The 18,935-nt window shown below is 39.7% G+C and overlaps 1 protein-coding gene across 3 annotated transcripts in view; it reads left to right on the plus strand.

Annotated features, from left to right (window-relative positions):
- Positions 1 to 205: 205 nt before the first annotated feature.
- FYB1 (FYN binding protein 1) overlaps positions 206 to 18,935 on the plus strand; it is a 156,887-nt gene continuing 138,157 nt past the window's right edge. For 2 of the 3 annotated variants that reach the window (XM_058564187.1, XM_058564189.1), the window contains exon 1: positions 206 to 262. In XM_058564187.1, coding sequence (XP_058420170.1) covers positions 260 to 262 — 3 coding nt within the window. In that variant the 5' untranslated portion in view covers positions 206 to 259. Of the gene's footprint in view, positions 263 to 12,791; positions 12,885 to 18,935 lie in introns of those variants that run through there. The other variant, XM_058564188.1, reaches the window with a different exon arrangement.

The following is an 18,935-nucleotide window of genomic DNA, read 5'->3' on the forward strand; positions in this document are numbered from 1 at the left end:
CAGACTTCAAAGCATCACCTGTACCTGTTCTCATATGATTAAAGTGTGATAACTGGATAAACCTGGCCAGGTATACAAATGCTCTGCGGGCTGAGATAATATGCAAATAATCCTTACATATCAATGTGTGAAAGCTGGACAGACCACACAGTTCAAAAAAGGAAGTACGCTCTGCAAAACTAACTTGCACATTCACTGTCCGAGTTACAGCATCTTCGAGGTCGCTGTGTGCCAGGCATATCAACTCTTTTCAAAAAAAATGGTAAGTAATAGATTTTATGACTTTCCCTGGTCTGGCAAACATCTAACCTTCTCTACACGGAGCAGAGAGGGGTGGGGGGTGCTACACTGCCAGGTCCTCCCAGCGTTTGGAATTTTTCTTCTTCCCATTGTTCCATTTGCTAATGAAGCTGCTGAGTCTATCACAGCAGTTGCAAGACTATGGCTTCAGGAGTTCCCTTTTTTGTTCGAAGCCTTCAGAACTGAGGAAGAGCTATGCCTTAGAGAAAGAAAAGTTGTATTCTTTGTCTTTGCCTCTTGAGATAACTGGATGCCAGAACCAGCAGTCAAGTTTCCTGTTCCGAGCACTTTGGATCCCAGAAGAGAACTCCAGTGATATACGTGGGGCAGTATTGCTGATGATGAGAGCCATTTTGACAACACAGTACATTTTACAAAGGAGCTCTTTTGTTTAAAAAATTCATTTCATTATTTTAATTAAGAGAAGCAAACAAAGCCCAAATAGTCCAAACCTTAAGGACGGGTTGTGTTCCCAAAGTTAATTGAAAGTCATTATCTGGAGCACACTTAAAATAGTGACTGGTTTCCCAGTTCCCATAAAAACTAGCTTAACTCATAATGTAGCTGAACTACAGTGTTAATATTCTGCTACACAATTTCATATTCTTTCTCTGTAGAAACTGGCTGTGTTCTTCTACATGCAGTGTTCTTATGCTCCCAGAGTCTAGAAGAGAGCCAACTTTTATCTCCCACACTCCCTCCCCCACTCCCCAGCCCCTAGAAGACTGGAGACGGGTTATCCTTTCTCTCCTTGTAGAGAGGATTACTTCCTTTGCCAGTTCCCAGTGAGAAGATAGCATTGAGACAATGACTCCTACAGGGACTCAGTGGGGGAGGGTGTGTGTTGCAGACAGTGGAATCGAGAGGGCAAAGGATTCATGGGATGTGTTTGTAGTCTGGAAGCTCTTAAACCAGAATGGGGAAAGTGTAGAGGTGAGGATAACCTTGCCATGGGGGAGAGAGGGAGAAGGGGGAGAGATGGGGTCAGAGTTGCAGAGTCACAGGGGAGAGGAATGCACAGTGGTGGAGGAAATTGTAGCACATGACCCTTCCTGTAGCCACATCTGTAAGAGGAAGGCAGCCATCTGTTAAGGTGGGACTTACAAGTCCCTCTAGTGTCTCCAAACTGGGTCTTTAGGTCCAGAATTCTTAGCAAACAGCTTGACCTTAATTACTGATATCATCTTCAAAAGTAAACAAGGGCACTGTGGTTTACAAAGAGTTATTTGGATTTTCTTAAGGAAAATGAGATGATCATAGCAGAAAAAAAAAGTTTAACTGAATAGGGTATGTTTGGTAATACGTAAGCAATGTTTTCTTAAGAGCTCGTCATCTTGTTATAAAACTAGCACATATTATTAAAGAAAATTTCTTAAAAATATAGATATGCAGAAACAAAACAATACACATTTTCTATAGTTCCATCACCTAGGGGGCAATCATTGTTAATACAGATCCTTCTAGAATTTCATCATTTTTAAGTATATTTTATAAATATAATTTTCTATAAGTGCTATCATACTTTATAAACCATTTCCTTATCTGATTTTTTATGTAAAACATTTTGAATAATATATGAGTTAGATATCATTTCTAATGATAAGTCATTCTTAATGACTATGTAGTTTTTCCATAATTTAATTTAATCAGTTCCATATAGTTAGACATTTAGGTTTCATATTTTATTTTTCTTTCTGTATGGTACTACGACAAGACTGTCACAAGCGTTCTTTTATATACAGTGCCTGATTATTTTCCATTGACAGAACTACTAGGAGAAGAGCTAAGTGAAAAATACATCTATTTAAGATTTTAAACACAGATATCCTCTTGTTAAACAATATATTTCAAGTTTACTTACTATATAGTGGCATGGTAAGTGAATTTCCCAGTTGCAATTATGTATATACATGCTTATCTTTGTAGCATGTCCAAGTTATACTTAAAGAGGAAGCAGATTTCCCTTAATTTTTCTCTCCCCAGCATTGCTTCTGACATTTCTATGACAGGTTGTGAAAGGCATGTAGCATATTAAGAAAGGTGTTTTCTCCTTGAAAGGCTTCATAGCACAGTCAAAAGGCCATGTGCCTGGCTCCTTAGGCTTTGCTTACCAGTTGTATGTTTTTTTCACAAGTCCCTTAAGCTCTGAGTTTGTTTCCTTATCCAATAGTGGTGACATGATGATGATGCTGATAGTTACTGTGGAACAGTGTCGTTGTAGAGGGTAAATAAGATTGCAATTATAAAGTACCTACTATAGTGCAGGCACCAACCGGATACTGGATAAATATTGGTGTCCGTCGTTCTAGTCCTCAAAAAATAATTTCCTAAGGAGGCATAGAGACTTCCAGTGAACACAGGAGGAGAATGATAATGGCAGTTAACATTTGTGAGCCCTGACATACACTGTCTCGTTTAGTCCCCATAACAACCCTTACGAATCGTGACTGCTCTTATTCCTATTTTCTCGCTGAGTACACTGAGTCTTGGAAACGGTTAAGTCACTTGCTCACAGTCACACAACTATTAAATATTGGGACTGGAATTTGAGCACAACTCTGTCTGATCTCAGAGCCTGAACTTTTCTACCTTATGCTGCATCTGAGAAAAAGTAGGTACAGAGGAAGACAACAGCGTAGTCCAAGAAAAGCCCAGGCCTGGCTTTTAGGAGTACGAGGGGCCTTTCCTCAGGCTGGTGCCCGTCCCTGTTGGATTTGGGAATCAGCTGCGTAGCTGCTTCTGCTACTGCCACTATGAATTGTCCTATTTTTAGAATGCTCACTTTATTGAAATCTTCTAGAAGCCACTGGGATGGGAGGCTGGAGGAGTTCCTGGCTTTGAAGTTCTCTACCCCAGGGTTCAGAAAGAGGGACTAAATGATCAAATGGCTCCCCCCTCCCCCAAGCTCACCTGCTGTGTTACTGGTGTGACTAACCCCGCCTCCTCCAGGCTGAGTGATGGAAGGGAGCCATCAGCAAGTGAGACCACGTCATGGCTCAAGTGGTTGTCTGGAAATTCACCTTTTATTGCCCTCTCCCTATAACTTATTGGGAGAAGAACTGTGGAAACTTGTGGGAATGAAGCGCAAAAGTACGTGGGATTTTGTGAGGACAAGCACATCAGCTATTAAGATTGGTGGGTTTTAGCCACACAGCGGCAAGTAGAGCTGGGTTCCGGGCCCAGCCTCCCGAAACCCCTGGTGGGATCTTGACCCAGCTTCTCCAGCTCTCTCTCAAGCTGCTCAGTCAAGTTACAGACTTGGCCTAGGTATTCCCTGATATTCTTTATAATGTAATGCCTCCTTTTAGAACTGGAAGGTCATGGGCAATAGGATTCTACTTCTCAAATACCTGCCCCTGTGGACATTGACTTAATCTGTGACCTTAGACCATCAGCTTACTTCACAGTTCTCCAATGGCAATAACAGAATGATACCTGTCCACGCGACAAGTATTTTTAGGTACATTTCAATGTGTAGACTTCTCTGAACAAAAGAGAGGAACAGATATCTAATAATGCACAAATTTTGTTATGAATAAACCTTAAAAACTTTTAAGGAATGACGTAAAAATTGTATTTTGGGTTTTTGTTAGTTTGTTTTGCTCCTTTCATTCAGCTTTCAATTCACATGTGGTCTACTGACGAAAGAAACGTGCTATCACTTACTCATTCATTGAACAAAGATTTACGGAGCCTGCCCGCACGTTGGGGCTCTGCTAGATGAGAAAGCAGGGCGAACAACCCAGGTGGGGCCCTGGCTTCCTACAGCTTAACGCTTAGTGCAGTGGGTCTCAAACTTTAGCGTGCCTCTCAATCACCTGGAGGGTCAGGGATAGGGCCTGAGACTTCACATTTCTAGTAAGTTCCCAGATGATGCTGCTGGTCCAGGCACTTGGAGAACCACTGTTCTGTGGAAGTGATAGCTCAAAAGCTAATCAAAGTGAACAAATAAGTACAATATCTTTTGGTGACCGCTGAAGGAACTGAGCACACAGAAGAGACATCGTCTCTAGATAGGGATCCGGTCTCTGATGAGGTGGTGTTTAAACTAAAGCAGTGGGCTCAACTCTGGCTGCACATTAGAATCACTTGAGCAGCTTATAAATCATATTCATTCTCAAGGCCTCAACTGAGATCAGTTAAATCGAAACCTTGAGGTGGGAGGTGGGGCCCAGTGAAGGTTGAGAATTGCTGTAGCAAAGAGAGAATGAGCTGGGCACGGGAAAACCGCCAGTAAAAACCACTTCTAGCAGAGAAAATGGCAGGTGCAAAAGACATGGGCAGGGGAGAGCTTGGATCTGTAAGAGCAGCATGGCCGGAGCTCAAGCAAGAGGAGAGTGGCAAGAGAGGGTTTCAAGAAATAGGCAGCGACCACGTTAATTGCTGGTCTCAAAGGCCATGACAAGGAATTCCATCTTATTTTGTTGACCCCGACAGTCACTGGAGGCTCCTAAGCAAAAGAGTGAGAGTCATTATCTGATTTACATTTTGAGAGGAGAGCTTCTTCTGAAGTGACATACTTCACCTTCATCCTTCAAAATTGTGGCTTCAAATTTGAACACAGCCAAGTTAGAGAATAAGTGAAGAGTTTCTGAGGGTAACAGGTTTGGAGATTTGCAAATAACTTGAGATGCTGCAATGGAGGCCCAGTTGAGAGCTGGCATCCCAGGAAAATCAGAGAGTATGAAATCTGAGCTAAAAGGATCCCTGTGAGAGCTGGGCTTCCAACCCACTTCTTTCAAGAAGAGTGTAATTCTCTTCCTTATGATGTAAGCTGGAGGAGGTCATCACAATCCTGAATGAAATGCTAATATCCCCAAATAGAAATCCACCCCTTCAACTCCTTAGCCTATTCATATCCTCCACATCTGCAAAAGGGGCCACCTACCTTTTGCTGCAAGATCTAGCCCCATGTGTTAAAAAAATTCCTTTGCTGTGACAAGCGAGTTTCAAGCCAAAGATGAGAGGTTCAAATTCTAGGCCATCTCAATGACATATTAATGCATACAGGAGGAAATGAGAACCACTTCTCAGAGCACATTTTAGCATACACTATATGTGTGGCACTCTTATTCTTGAAGTGAATGGGTGTGAGGCTCCAATTCTTGACTTAGTAACCTCAATACCACTCCCCTAATTCTTGGAGGTGCATTCCATCTGCCCTTCCTTTCCTCTTAAGTCCTTCTTTTTTTAAAATATTATGGTATGTTGTGAAACAAACAATGTAACAAATGCTCATATAGTCACACTCAGATTTCACACATATTACCATTTGCCACAACGTTGCCATTTTGCCATCTTTTTAGAAACTAAGAAGGACAAAGTTTTTGCCCTTCCCAGTTCCACGCCCCTCCCTCCAACAGCAGAGGAACACCTGCTCTAAAAGTGGCTTCTTACCTTCTCAGCCATGTTTTTATAGTTTTATTTCGCCTGCCTGTATCCATAAAATAGCATATAGTATTGTTTTGCCCAGTTTTATTTTTTTATGACTTCTGCATTTGCCTTTTTTCGCTCTGCATTGGTATATTTTCAAGATGTATCCATTTGGACACATACAGCTCTGGTTCAGTCTATTGAATTGCTGTGTAATTATATTGCAGTTTATTTATCTATTCTCCAACATTTAATTTGTTGCCATTATTTCCCATTTCAAACAGTACTAGAATGAATATTCTTTTACACAGAGGGTATGGGCACCTTCAAGTTTATTGGATGTTAGCAAATTGTTCTCCAAAGTCATTGTAACCTCCCACCAGCCTTGTATGAGAGTTGCCGTTTCTGTACGTCATCCCTAAAACTTGGTATTGCCAGATTTATTGATAGAGTTTTGAGAATTTGCTACATGCAAAACTACTTCATTGTCGTTTCAATTCTTCTGATTACTACTGAGATGGAACATGTTTTTGTGAGATTATTGACCATTCAGGTAACCTCTTCTGTGAATTCTCCTCATGTCCTGTATCTGTTTTCTTATGGATTATTTTTTCATGTTGATGTATAGGAATTCCTTATATAATTCTAGGCATTAATCCTGTGTCAGTTAGATGTATTGCGAATTTTATGCTTCCAATATATGGCCTTTTTTTCAGTGTCTCTTTTTTATACAGAAGTTTTAAATCATTTTTTTTCTTTTTTTTTTAATTTTTTGTTTATTGCAGTAACATTGGTTTATAACATTGTATAAATTTCAGGTGTACATCATTATACTTCTATTTCTGCATAGATTACATCATGTTCACCACCCAAATACTAATTACAACCCATCACCACACACATGTGCCGAATTATCCCTTTCACCCTCCACCCTCTCCCCTTTCCCTCTGGTAACCACCAATCCAATCTCTGTCCCTATGTGTTTGTTTATTGTTGTTGTTATCTACTACTTAATGAGTAAGATCATACAGTATTTGACCTTCTCCCTCTGACTTATTTCACTTTGCATAATACCCTCAGTGTCCATCCATGTTGTCACAAATGCCTGGATTTCATCGTTTCTTATGGCTGAGTAGTATTCCATTGTGTATATACACCACATCCTCTTTATCCATTCGTCCCTTGATGGGCACTTAGGTTGCTTCCAAGTCGTGGCTATTGTGAATAACGCTGCAATGAACACAGGGGTGCATGTATCTTTACGCATTGGTGTTTTCAAGTTCTTTGGATAAATACCCAGCAGTCGAATAGCTGGATCATATGGTAGTTCTATCCTTGATTTTTTGAGGAACCTCCATACTGTTTTCCATAGTGGCTGCACCAGTTTGCACTCCCACCAGCAGTGTGTGAAAGTTCCCTTCTCTCCACATCCTCTCCAACACATGCTGCTTCCTGTCTTGTTAATTATAGCCATTCTGACGGGCGTGAGGTGATATCTCATTGTAGTTTTGATTTGCATTTCCCTGATAGTTAATGATTTTGAACATCTTTTCATGTGTCTGTTGGCCATCTGTGTATCTTCTTTGGAGAAATGTCTGTTCAGGTCTTTTGCCCATTTTTTAATTGGGTTGGTAGTTTTTTTGTTGTTGAGATGCATGAGTTCTTTGTATATTTTGGAGATTAAGCCCTAATCAGATGTATGGTTTGCAAATATCTTCTCCCAATTGTTAGGTTGTCTTTTCGTTTTGTTGATGGTTTCCTTTGCTGTGCAGAAGCTTTTTAGTTTGATGTAGTCCCATTTGTTTATTTTTTCTGTTGTTTCTCTCGCCCGGTCAGACATGGTGCTTGAAAATATGTTGCTAAGACCCATGTCGAAGAGCGTTCGTATGTTTTCTTCTAGAAGTTTCATAGTTTCAGGTCTTACATTCAAGTCTTTAATCCATTTGGAGTTAATTTTTGTGTATGGTGTAAGATAAGGGTCTACTTTCATTTTTTTGCATGGGGCTATCCAGTTTTCCCAACACCATTTGTTGAAGAGACTTTCTTTTCCCCATTGTATGTTCTTGGCTCCTTGGTCAAAGATTAGCTGTCCATAGATGTGTGGGTTTATTTCTGGGCTTTCGATTCTATTCCATTGATCTGTGTGTCTGTTTTTGTGCCAGTACCATGCTGTTTTGGTTACTATAGCTTTGTAGTATATTTTGAAATCAGGGAGTGTGATACCTCTAGCTTTGTTCTTTTTTCTCAGGATTCCTTTAGCTATTCGGGGTCTTTTGTTGTTCCATATAAATTTTAGGATTCTTTGCTCTATTTCTGTGAAAAATGCTGTTGGAACTTTGATAGGGATTGCATTGAATCTATAGATGGCTTTAGGAAGTATGGACATCTTAACTATGTTAATTCTTCCAATCCAAGAGCACGGAATATCTTTCCATTTCTTTGTGTCTTCTTCAATTTCTTTCAGCAATGTTTTATAGTTTTCAGTGTACAGATCTTTCACCTCTTTGGTTAAGTTTATTCCTAGGTATTTTATTCTTTTTTTTTTTTTTTTTTTTTTTTTTTTTTATTTATTTATTTTTCCCCCCAAAGCCCCAGTAGATAGTTGTATGTCGTAGCTGCACATCCTTCTAGTTGCTGTATGTGGGACGCGGCCTCAGCATGGCCGGAGAAGCGGTGCGTCGGTGCGCGCCGGGGATCTGAACCCGGGCCGCCAGCAGTGGAGCACACGCACTTAACCACTACGCCACGGGGCCGGCCCGGTATTTTATTCTTTTTTTTTGCAATTGTAAATGGAATGGTGTTCTTAATTTCTCTTTCTGCTACTTCGTTGTTAGTGTATAGAAATGCAACTGATTTTTGTATGTTGATTTTGTATCCTGCAACTTTACCATATTCATTTATTACTTCTAAAAGTTTTTTGGTGGATTCTTTAGGGTTTTCTATACATAATATCATGTCATCTGCAAATAGTGACAGTTTTACTTCTTCCTTTCCAATTTGGATCCCTTTTATTTCTTTCTCTTGCCTGATTCCTCTGGCTAGGACTTCCAGTACTATGTTAAATAGGACTGGTGAAAATGGGCATCCTTGTCTGGTTCCTGTTCTTAGAGGGATAGCTTTCAGTTTTTCACCATTGAGGATGATATTAGCTGTGGGTTTGTCATATATGGCCTTTATTACATTGAGGTACTTTCCTTCTATACCCATTTTATTCAGAGTTTTCATCATAAATGGATGCTGTATCTTGTCAAATGCTTTCTCTGCATCTATTGAGATGATCATGTGATTTTTATTCTTCATTTTATTAATGTGGTGTATCACGTTGATTGATTTGGGAATGTTAAACCATCCCTGCATACCTGGAATAAATCCCACTTGATCATGGTGTATAATCTTTTTAACGTATTGTTGTATGCGATTTGCTAGTATTTTGTTGAGGATTTTTGCATCAATGTTCATCAGTGATATTGGCCTATAATTTTCTTTTTTTGTGTTGTCCTTGTCTGGTTTTGGTATCAGGGTAATGTCGGCTTCGTAGAATGAGTTAGGGAGCTTCCCCCCCTCCTCAATTTTTTGGAAGAGTTTGAGAAGGATAGGTATTAAGTCTTCTTTGAATGTTTGGTAGAATTCACCAGGGAAGCCGTCTGGTCCTGGACTTTTATTTTTGGGGATGTTTTTGATTACTGTTTCGATCTCCTTACTGGTGATTGGTCTATTCAAATTCTCTACTTCTTCTTGATCCAGTTTTGGAAGGTTGTATGATTCTAAGAATTTATCCATTTCTTCCAGATTGTCTAATTGGTTAGCATACAGCTTTTCATAGTATTCTCTTAGAATCTTTTGTATTTCTGAGGTGTCTGTTGTAATTTCTCCTCTTTCATTTCTGATTTTACTTATTTGTGCATTCTCTCTTTTTTTCTTGGTGAGTCTAGCTAAAGGTTTGTCAATTTTGCTGATCTTTTCAAAGAACCAGCTCTTGGTTTTATTAATTTTTTCTATTGTTTTTTTAGTCTCTATTTCATTTATTTCTGCTATGATTTTTATTATTTCCCTTCCTCTACTGATTTTGGGCTTGGTTTGTTCTTCTTTTTCCAGTTCCTTTAGGTGCATTGTTAGATTGTTTATTTGACATTTTTCTTGTTTGTTGAGATAGGCCTGTATTGCTATAAACTTCCCTCTTAGAACCACTTTTGCTGTATCCCATAAATTCTGGCATGTGGTATTTTCATTTTCATTTGTCTCCAGATATTTTTTGATTTCTTCATTGACCCAGTCATTGCTCAGTAGCATTTTGTTTAATCTCCACGTATTTGTGGCTTTTCTGATTTTCTTCCTATAGTTGATTTCTAGTTTCATAGCGTTGTGGTCAGAAAAGATGTTTGGTATTATTTCAATCTTCTTAAATTTATAGAGACTTGTTTTGTAGCCTAATATGTCATCAATCCTGGAGAATGTTCCGTGTGCATTTGAAAAGAACGTGTATTCTTCAGTTTTTGGATGGAATGCTCTGTATATATCTACTAGGTCCATCTGTTCTAGTGTGTCGTTTAAGGCCAATGTTTCCTTATTGATCTTCTGTTTGGATGATCTATCCGTTGATGTAAGTGGAGTGTTAAAGTCCCCTATTATTATTGTGTTACTGTCTATTTCTGTTTTTATGTCTGCTAATAATTGCTTTATATATTTAGGTGCACCTACATTAGGTGCGTAGATATTTACAAGTGTTATATCCTCTTGTTGGATTGTTCCCTTGCTCATTATGTAATGCCCTTCTTTGTCTCTTTTTACAGTTTTTGTTTTAAAGTCTATTTTGTCTGATATGAGTACTGCTACCCCAGCTTTCTTTTCATTGCCATTTACGTGGAGTATCTTTTTCCATCCCTTCACTTTCAGTTTGTGAGTGTCTTTAGGTCTGAAGTGTGTCTCTTGTATGCAGCGTATATATGGGTCTTGTCTTTTTATCCAATCAGCCACCCTATGCCTTTTAATTGGAGCATTTAGTCCATTGAGGTTAAAAGTAGCTATTGACAAGTATGTACTTACTACCATTTTTTAACTTTTTTTTTTTCTCAGTGTTTTAGAAGTCCTTCTCTGTTCCTTTCTTCTTCTATACAGAATTGATGGTCTCTTTAGTTTGACCTCTGTCTGAAAGCTCTACTCTTTAACTCCCCTCCTCCCTCCTTTTATGTTTTTGATATCATATCTAACCTCTTTTTTGTGCATTTGTATCCATTACGTTCTTATCATGGAAATAGATAATTTTTCCTGTTTGTGGTCTTCTCTTTTCCCCTTAAATCAGTCCCTTTAACATTTCTTGTAGCACTGGTTTCTTGGTGACAAACTCCTTTAATTTTTGCTTGTCTGGGAAATTTTTGATCTCTCCTTCCATTTTGAATGATAACCTTGCTGGGTAGAGTATTCTTGGCTGTAAATTTTTTCCTTTTAGCACTTTAAATATATCGTGACACTCTCTTCTAGCCTGTAAGGTTTCTGCTGAGAAGTCAGCTGATAGCCTTATGGGGTTTCCTTTGTATGTAACTTGACTTTCTCTTGCAGCTTTTAGGATTCTCTCTTTATCTTTCATTCTGGACATTTTGATTATGATGTGTCTTGGTGTGGGCCTCTTTGGGTTTATCTTGTTTGGGGCTCTCTGTGCTTCCTGTACCTGGATGTCTGTTTCCTTCCTTAGGCTAGGGAAGTTTTCATCTATTATTTCTTGAAATAGATTCTCTGCCCCCTCGTCTCATTCTTCTCCTCCCGGGACACCTATAACACGGATGTTAGTGCACTTGATGTTGTCCCAGAGGTCCCTTAGACTGTCCTCACTCCTTTTAATTCTTTTCTCTTTTACCTGTTCAGCTTGGGTAATATCTTCTAGTCTTTCATCCAGCTCGCAGATCCGTTCTTCTGTATCCTCTACTCTGCTTTTGAGTCCCTCTAGTGAATTTTTCATGTCCAGTATTGTACTTTTCATTTCTGATTGGTTCTTTTTTATATCTTCCATTTCTTTGTTGACATTCTCACTGAGTTCATCTATTCTTCTCCCCAGATCAGTGAGCATCCTTAACACTCTTAGTTTGAACTCTCTGTCAGGTAGGTTGCTCATTTCTGTTTCACTTAGTTCCTTTTCTGGGGTTTTGTCCTGTTCCCTTACTTGGAATGTATTCCTTTGCCTCCTCATTTTGCCTCTTTCCCTGTGCTTGTGTCTACGTATTAGGTAGGTCAGCTATGTCTCCTGCTCTTGGATAGGTGACCTTATGTAAGTGACGGCTTAAGAGGCCTGCAGTGTGCTTCCTTCAGTTCTCAATGTTCCAAGGGTGACCCCTATGTGGGCTACGTGTGTCCTTCTGTTGTGGCCTGTTTGCTCTCCCTGTAGGCGCCCAGGGAGGCCGAGTTATGCTCCTGGCCAGCTGTTGTAATGCTCAGCTGCTTGTAGTTGTTGTGGGCCCTTCAGTCTCTTTATGAGGTGTGGGGAGCCCCAGCACAGTTGGCTGCAAGTTCTAATACCACATTTGTGTTGCAGTATTTCTTTTAAGTGAATGGGTCCCCAGCGTGGCAGGTTGTTAGGCTCAGGGCCTTACAATTGCTGTAAGCCTCTAGCCTCTTGGTTTCTTGTCAGCTCTCTGAGGATTGCAGCTGGGTGGGGCTGGCCTCAGGCACAGGAGCACCCAATTGTTTCAGGCTTTGGAAGGTGGGGCAAAACCCCTATGTGGATCTTTGAGAAGCACAAGTCTTCTGCAGCTGACAAGCCCTGCCGCCCACAGGTCCACACACACAGTCAACACAGTCCTGCCCCGTGTGCGCTCCCCGACCTCCCGATGCGGACCCAGTCTCTCCACGGCGGGAGCCCCACACACTCCACCACTGCCCCACACTCTCCACCTGCTCCTTGTGCACGCCCTGCCCCACTGAAGTGGGCTCAGTTGCCAGGCTGCAGAGAATCCAGTCACCAATCTATGCAGGCCCTCAAGTTGCCTGAGGGCTTGTTGTTGGGTGGGGCCAGTCTCTAGGGTGGGCTGCCTGCCCTGGCTGAGCTGGATTAAATCGGTGCTCTATCGGGTGGGGCAGACCCTGGGCTAGCAGGCCTCAGGGAGAACTCCAATGGCGTCTGTGTCAGCACGCCCACACCAGGCCACAACAATGGCCGCCGCCAATGTCCCAGTCCCTGGAGAGGTCTCACCTCCCACCGAGATGCACCTAGGGCCCACTAGGTGAGTCTCTTTTCACCACAGCACTGTGCACCTTTCTTTCTGGTGATTTTAGGATGCTTTCTGAAATGGGTGAGTTTGCGCGTAGGCCCTTTAAGAGCCAGTTTTAATTTCTTTGTGAACCAGCTTTTCTGGGGGTTCTCCCCAATGTTTTAGTAGCAGGCAAAGTCAGATATTATGCCGCTGGTCTCGATTGTGCTGGGTCCACAAAATGCCCCCAGCGGGGGCGCTCCCCGGCTCAGGGCCCCGCGCCTCCAGGGAGGCTGCAGACCCGTGGGCTGCTCCCCGGCGGCCGTGAAGCTGGCGGCTTGTGAAGGCAGTGTTTTTCCTCTCCAGGAAGGAGTCTCTGCCTCTTCTAACTCAGTTAGGATTGTCCATTGTTGCAGGAGTTCTTCTTATCCAGTTTTCAGTTCTGTCTCAGGGGTAATTTTTCCATGAATAGTTGTAAATTGGCTGTGTCCACCGGAGGAGGTGAGTTCAGAGTCTGCCTGTGCCGCCATCTTGACTTCCTCCAGAAGTTTTAAATCTTAATTCCATCAAACTTAAAAATAAGCCTTTTATCATTTCTGCTTTTTTAAAAAATTACTTTATTGAGGTCCTATTGGCTTATAACATTGTGTAAATTTCAGGTGTACATTATTTATATCAGTTTCTGTATAGACTACATTGTGCTCACCACCAATAGTCTAGTTTTTATCCGTCACCATACATAAGTACCCCTTTATTCCTTTTGCCCTCTCCCCACTCTCTCCCTTCTGGTAACTACTAATCTGTTCTCCTTATCAATGTGTTTGTTTATCTTCCACATATGAGTGAAATTATGCAGTGTTTGTCTTTTTCTGTCTGGCTTATCTCACTTAACATCATACCCTCCAGGTCCATCCATGTTGTTGCAAATGGCACGATTTTGTCTTTTTTTATGGCTGTGTAGTATTCTGTTGTATATGTATACCACATCTTATTTATCCATTCATCCATTGTTGGACACTTGGGTCCAACAGCATCATGAGTAATGCTGTGATGAACATAGAGATGCATAAATCTCTTTGAATTGTTGATTTCATGATCTTTGGAGAAATACCCAGCAATAGGATAGCTGGATCATATGGTATTTCTATTTTTAATTTTTTTGAGAAATCTCCATATTCTTTTCCATAATGGCTGCACCAGTTTGCATTCCCACCAGCAGTGTATGAGGGTTGCCTTTTCTCTACATCCTCTCCAACAGCTGTTATTTCTTGTCTTGTTAATTATAGCCATTCTGACGAGTGTCAGATGATATCTCATTGTAGTTTTGATTTGCATTTCCCTAAAAATTAGTCATGTTGAACAGCTTTTCATGTGCCTATTGGCCATCTATATATCTTCTTTGGAAAAAGTCTGTTCTTCTGTTGTCCTTTTAAAGAAGTTATTTCCTACCCACAAATATTAAAACTATTTTCCTAACCTTTCCTCTAAATGTTTTAAAAATTAGATTTTCACGTCTTGAATCATGAAGATTTTATTTATACCTGTGATGTGAGGTAGGCATCTAATATATTCCCATACAAATAACCAATTGTCGAGTACTATTTATTTTAGTCTGTTCTGTTCTTTTCCCCTACTGCTTTCTAATGTGTCCTCCATCATATGTCCATTTCCCGTATATGTGAAACTCTGCTTCTAGGCTCCTGATTCTGTCATATTGGTCAATGTATTTCATAAAATTCCACATTTATCATTGTTTCTTACATCTTACTCTTTTGATCTGCATCTATATATCTTCTTACTCAAGTATATATTCTCTTCCCTATTACATAACAATTTCTACAATTATTTAGTATGTCTATTATTATCCTCCCAAACACAACAAAGACATAAATACAGTGTAATTATCCATTGAACACAATCCCCCAACCCTATTTCTAGTTCTTAAAACTTCTACTTGGAAGAGATGTACATCATTTTCACTCACATTTAATTGGCCAAAATAAGTCATATGGTCATGTCTCAGAGGTGTTGGGATGTGTAATCCTCATGCATTCGGGGTAATGGCAGAAATGGGTACCTATATGGAAGAAGAGTAATATATACTACAATGTATATTGGTCTTTGTATGACTAAAAACTTCTTCATTTTGACTTCACTCTTAAATGATAGTTTAGCTGTGTAAAAATATTCTAAGTTGATAGTTACTTTACCTCAGCACTTTTCAGACTTCCTCCATTGGCTTCTGACTTCTATTGTTGCTGATATAATTGTGCTGTCAAGTCTAACTGTCATTCCATGTAAGTGAAACTCTGTAATTCCCTTTAAGATGTTTCTCTATCTTTATGTTCTACAGCTTTACTATACTTCATAGAAATGTGAATTTATTTTTATTTATCTGCTTGGTACTCAGAATATCAGTTTAAAGCAGGGGTCTACAGCATTTCTGCAAAGAGCCAGATAGTAAATATCTTAGGCGTTGCAGGCCCTGTGGTCTCTGTTACAAATATACAGCTCTACCATTGTAGCATGAAAGCAGCTGTAAGACAGGGTATCAACAAATGGGTGTGGCTGTGTTCCAATAAAACTTTATTTATAAGAACAGATGGCCGGCTGGATTTAGCTCTCAGGCTTTAGTTGCCTAATGTAAAGCCTAATGACTTTCTTTAATTCTGCAAAATTCTCAACTATTATTTCTTCAAAAGCTATTCCTCTACCCTTTTCTCCTTCCTAGATTTTTTGTCTAGAGTTCCTATTAGACAAAAGTTGGTCTCAGTCTATCCTCCATGACTTTAATTGCTCTCCAAATTTTTTTATCTCTGTGTCTCTCTGTGATGAATTCTAAATCAGTTTATCAACTTCATCTTCCAATTCACTAAGTTTTTCTTCAACTGTGTCTGGGGTGATCAATTGTCTCAGTTTGCCCAGCACTTTCCCAGCTTTAACATTGAAGTCCCATGTCCCAAGAAATTCTTAATCCCAACAGATCAGGATAGTTGTTCATCCTATCTGTGTCCAATCCTGATTTTATCCCATACATTGAGTTTTTGTTCCAATGATTAAGTTTTAATTTCCAATTTTTTGAATTGGTTATTTTTCATAACCACGTATTCTTGCCTAATGTCTACCTAGTTTTGTTTCAAATATTCTTATACTCTCCTATGGATGTTATTCGTTTATTTGTTTCTCAGTGAATCCTAGATTCTTAAAGTCATTTTCAGATTGTTCTATTATTTTAACTTAATTTGAGGTAAACTCATCTTTCAGTTGTTGATTTGTTGGGTTTTTATTTCTTATTAATAGTTTTATTCCTGTATTTTGGAATTGGCAGTTTCTCAAACCCTCCATTTTGAGAAGGTTTTGTTGGTTGATTGGTTAGTTTTCTTTTTTTCCTTGCCTTCTCTCTGCTTTCTCTAGTGTTGTGCTTCTCTCTACCACCTCTTCCTGAGGACTCCAGCCCAGAACCAGGTCTACACTGACAGCTGTATGACAGGGCCACAGTAATATTGCACATTTAGCATATTTATTACTTAGTCAACTAGCATCTTGGCCCAAGTCCTGGCTCTGAGGTTGTGTGTAGCCCAGGGTTTCTCAACCTCAGCACTTTGTGCATTGTAGGCTATTCAGCAGCATATGTGATATCTCCCTCCTATTAAAATCATCTCCCGTTGAGAACCACTGGTCTATCCCAAGGCAATTCTTAGCAACAGATCATTTAGTCTCCTGTCATGTTGCTAAGGATGGGCAAAAGCATATCTGTTCCTGTCCTTGGTTTCAAAGAACGACCTTAGCTCGGGTTTTCAGGTTACCTGAGAGGAGCTAAACTAACAAATGCTTCCATAACCTGAACCAACAGGATGCCTCACCAGCCCTCCAGTCTCACTGACTGTCTTGTGTTCTATACTGTTTCTGATATAGAAAGGTTTACCTTCTTTTTGAATGTAGCTATCTTTACATTTTCTCATTTTATATTCTATCTATCATTGAAATGTGGTTTGATCAGTGAAAGAGCCACAAAACTTGAATTTACTGACCAGAAGTTGATTTTCCTCTCTATCTCTTTTCCCTCACTTCCCTTTAACTTCATATCTTTCCTTTTTCTTTTCTCCCCTCATCCTTTATCAGTGGTATTGGGTAAATCCACAAAGTAGAGGAGATGTGTCAGCATCAGTGTTGATGAGATACTGGGAGAATTAGTCGTTTCTTCCAGGTCTCCATCATCCCCCTTTACCCCTATCCCAATCTATTAAGACAGTGGTTCTCAGAGTGTGGTCCCTAAACCAGCAGCATCAACATCACCTAGGAACTTAGTAGAAATTCTTGGGCTCCACCCAAGACTTACTGAATATGAAGTTCTGGGAATGGGACCCAGCCACTTGAGTATTAATAAGCTTTCTAGGTGATTCTGATGCATGCTAAAGTTTGAGATCCCCTGTACTAAGACTTAGCTAAAGAGGTTTGGATCAGTGGTTCTCACCCTGGCTGCACATTGGAATCATCGGTTGGGCTTTAAAATACATGGTTGCATGAGACGCACCCTGAGTGAGTCTGATTCAGCTGGCCTAGCTGGGGCTCAGGTACTTTTTTCTTTTAAACTTCCCAAATGCTTCAAGCATCCAGTCAAAGTTTGCTTTAGTTATTCATTTACTGCTTGGCCTATTTTGATGATCACTTATGCCAACTCTTACCTAGTGTCTTGGGAATTCTAAGAGGAAATTGGTAAACTTTTAGTGAACAAAGTTTAAAATGAAACTGATCTGGAGTTAGACTTCCTGGGTTTGAATCTCAGTGCACCCATTATCAGCTATGTGACTTTGAACAATTTACCCTCTCTGTGCCTCAGTTTCTTCATGTGTAAAAAGAGATGAAATGAATAACTGTGCCTACCTACCAGCGCTGTGAGAAGGGTTACATAGGTTTATATATGAATGTCTTCAGAATAACGCGTGTCACACAGCAAAAGCTATACAAAATTTTTCTGAACTATTTATTTTGTAAGTAAAGCATTCGCAGAACCTGCAAAACAAACATAAGTCAAAATTAGTGTTTTGAGAAGGGGAATTTTAAAAAGGATGTAAAGAAAATTTTCTTGATAAGACCCACTTTTTCCCAAAAATGTTATTTGCTCTCTAAAAATATTGATTCAATAAAAATCAATTTTTTTCATTAAAATTTTCAGAAATTTACTATATGCCTTTTAAAACCAGCTAGTAGCATTGTACAACCAGAGCTCAGAATCACTGTTCTATAGTCAGATTTGAGTTATAAAAACTGATAAGCCAACAATAAATTCAACCCTTATGTAAATCCTGGCAGAGATCAAAAGAAGTAGAGTTGAAATGAACATCTGCTGAATTTGATCTATGACAGACATTTAGTTGAAAGAATTTGTGTGAAATCTAGTAAAAACAGTTTAATAGGTGGATAGACATTTGGGAGGTTTAACTTACACGAATACATTTTGATTTGTCAATGTACGGACGTAGTCCACAAGAACTATTAGCAATTTCATTCATTGCAACTTTGAAAGAAAAGTAGTTGAGTTTATTTTATCATAAGAGGACACTCACTCGAAAGAAACTAATTTTATCACATGTACCCACAATGGCATGAGACAGCATTTCAGGGCTGGGTGGAGTTTTTTAATAGTAGAACATAGCTACTCCAGCACAATGAGGCTGAGATACACACTGTTTAAATTAGTTACCTAGGGTGTGGGGGTGGGGATTTTCCAAACTATCTGTTGTTATCAAGCAAACAAAGAAAAGACTGTGAGAGTGGAATTGTTCTCACTGCTGATTTCTAAGCAAAGTTCACCTGTAGCTACTGAGCAGACATAGCGTAGGTAGTTTCAATTCTCAATAGATGTAAAAGTTAGCCAACCTGAGCAAGCATTGATTGAGTTCGATAAGCAGGGCAAGGAGAGAGGGAGGAAGTTCCAGAAAGTAGCCAGAATAACCACGTGTTGGTGGCTAATTCAGCGTGAAAAACCAGATAGAGTTTCTATACATCTTGACTCTCCTACAACCTCATTTTTCTCACTGTTTTTCCCTTCCACATAGTAAGTCCTTCTAGTTACTTTGTAAG

This window comes from Diceros bicornis, chromosome 20, assembly GCF_020826845.1.
Source record: "Diceros bicornis minor isolate mBicDic1 chromosome 20, mDicBic1.mat.cur, whole genome shotgun sequence".
Taxonomy (NCBI): domain Eukaryota; kingdom Metazoa; phylum Chordata; class Mammalia; order Perissodactyla; family Rhinocerotidae; genus Diceros; species Diceros bicornis.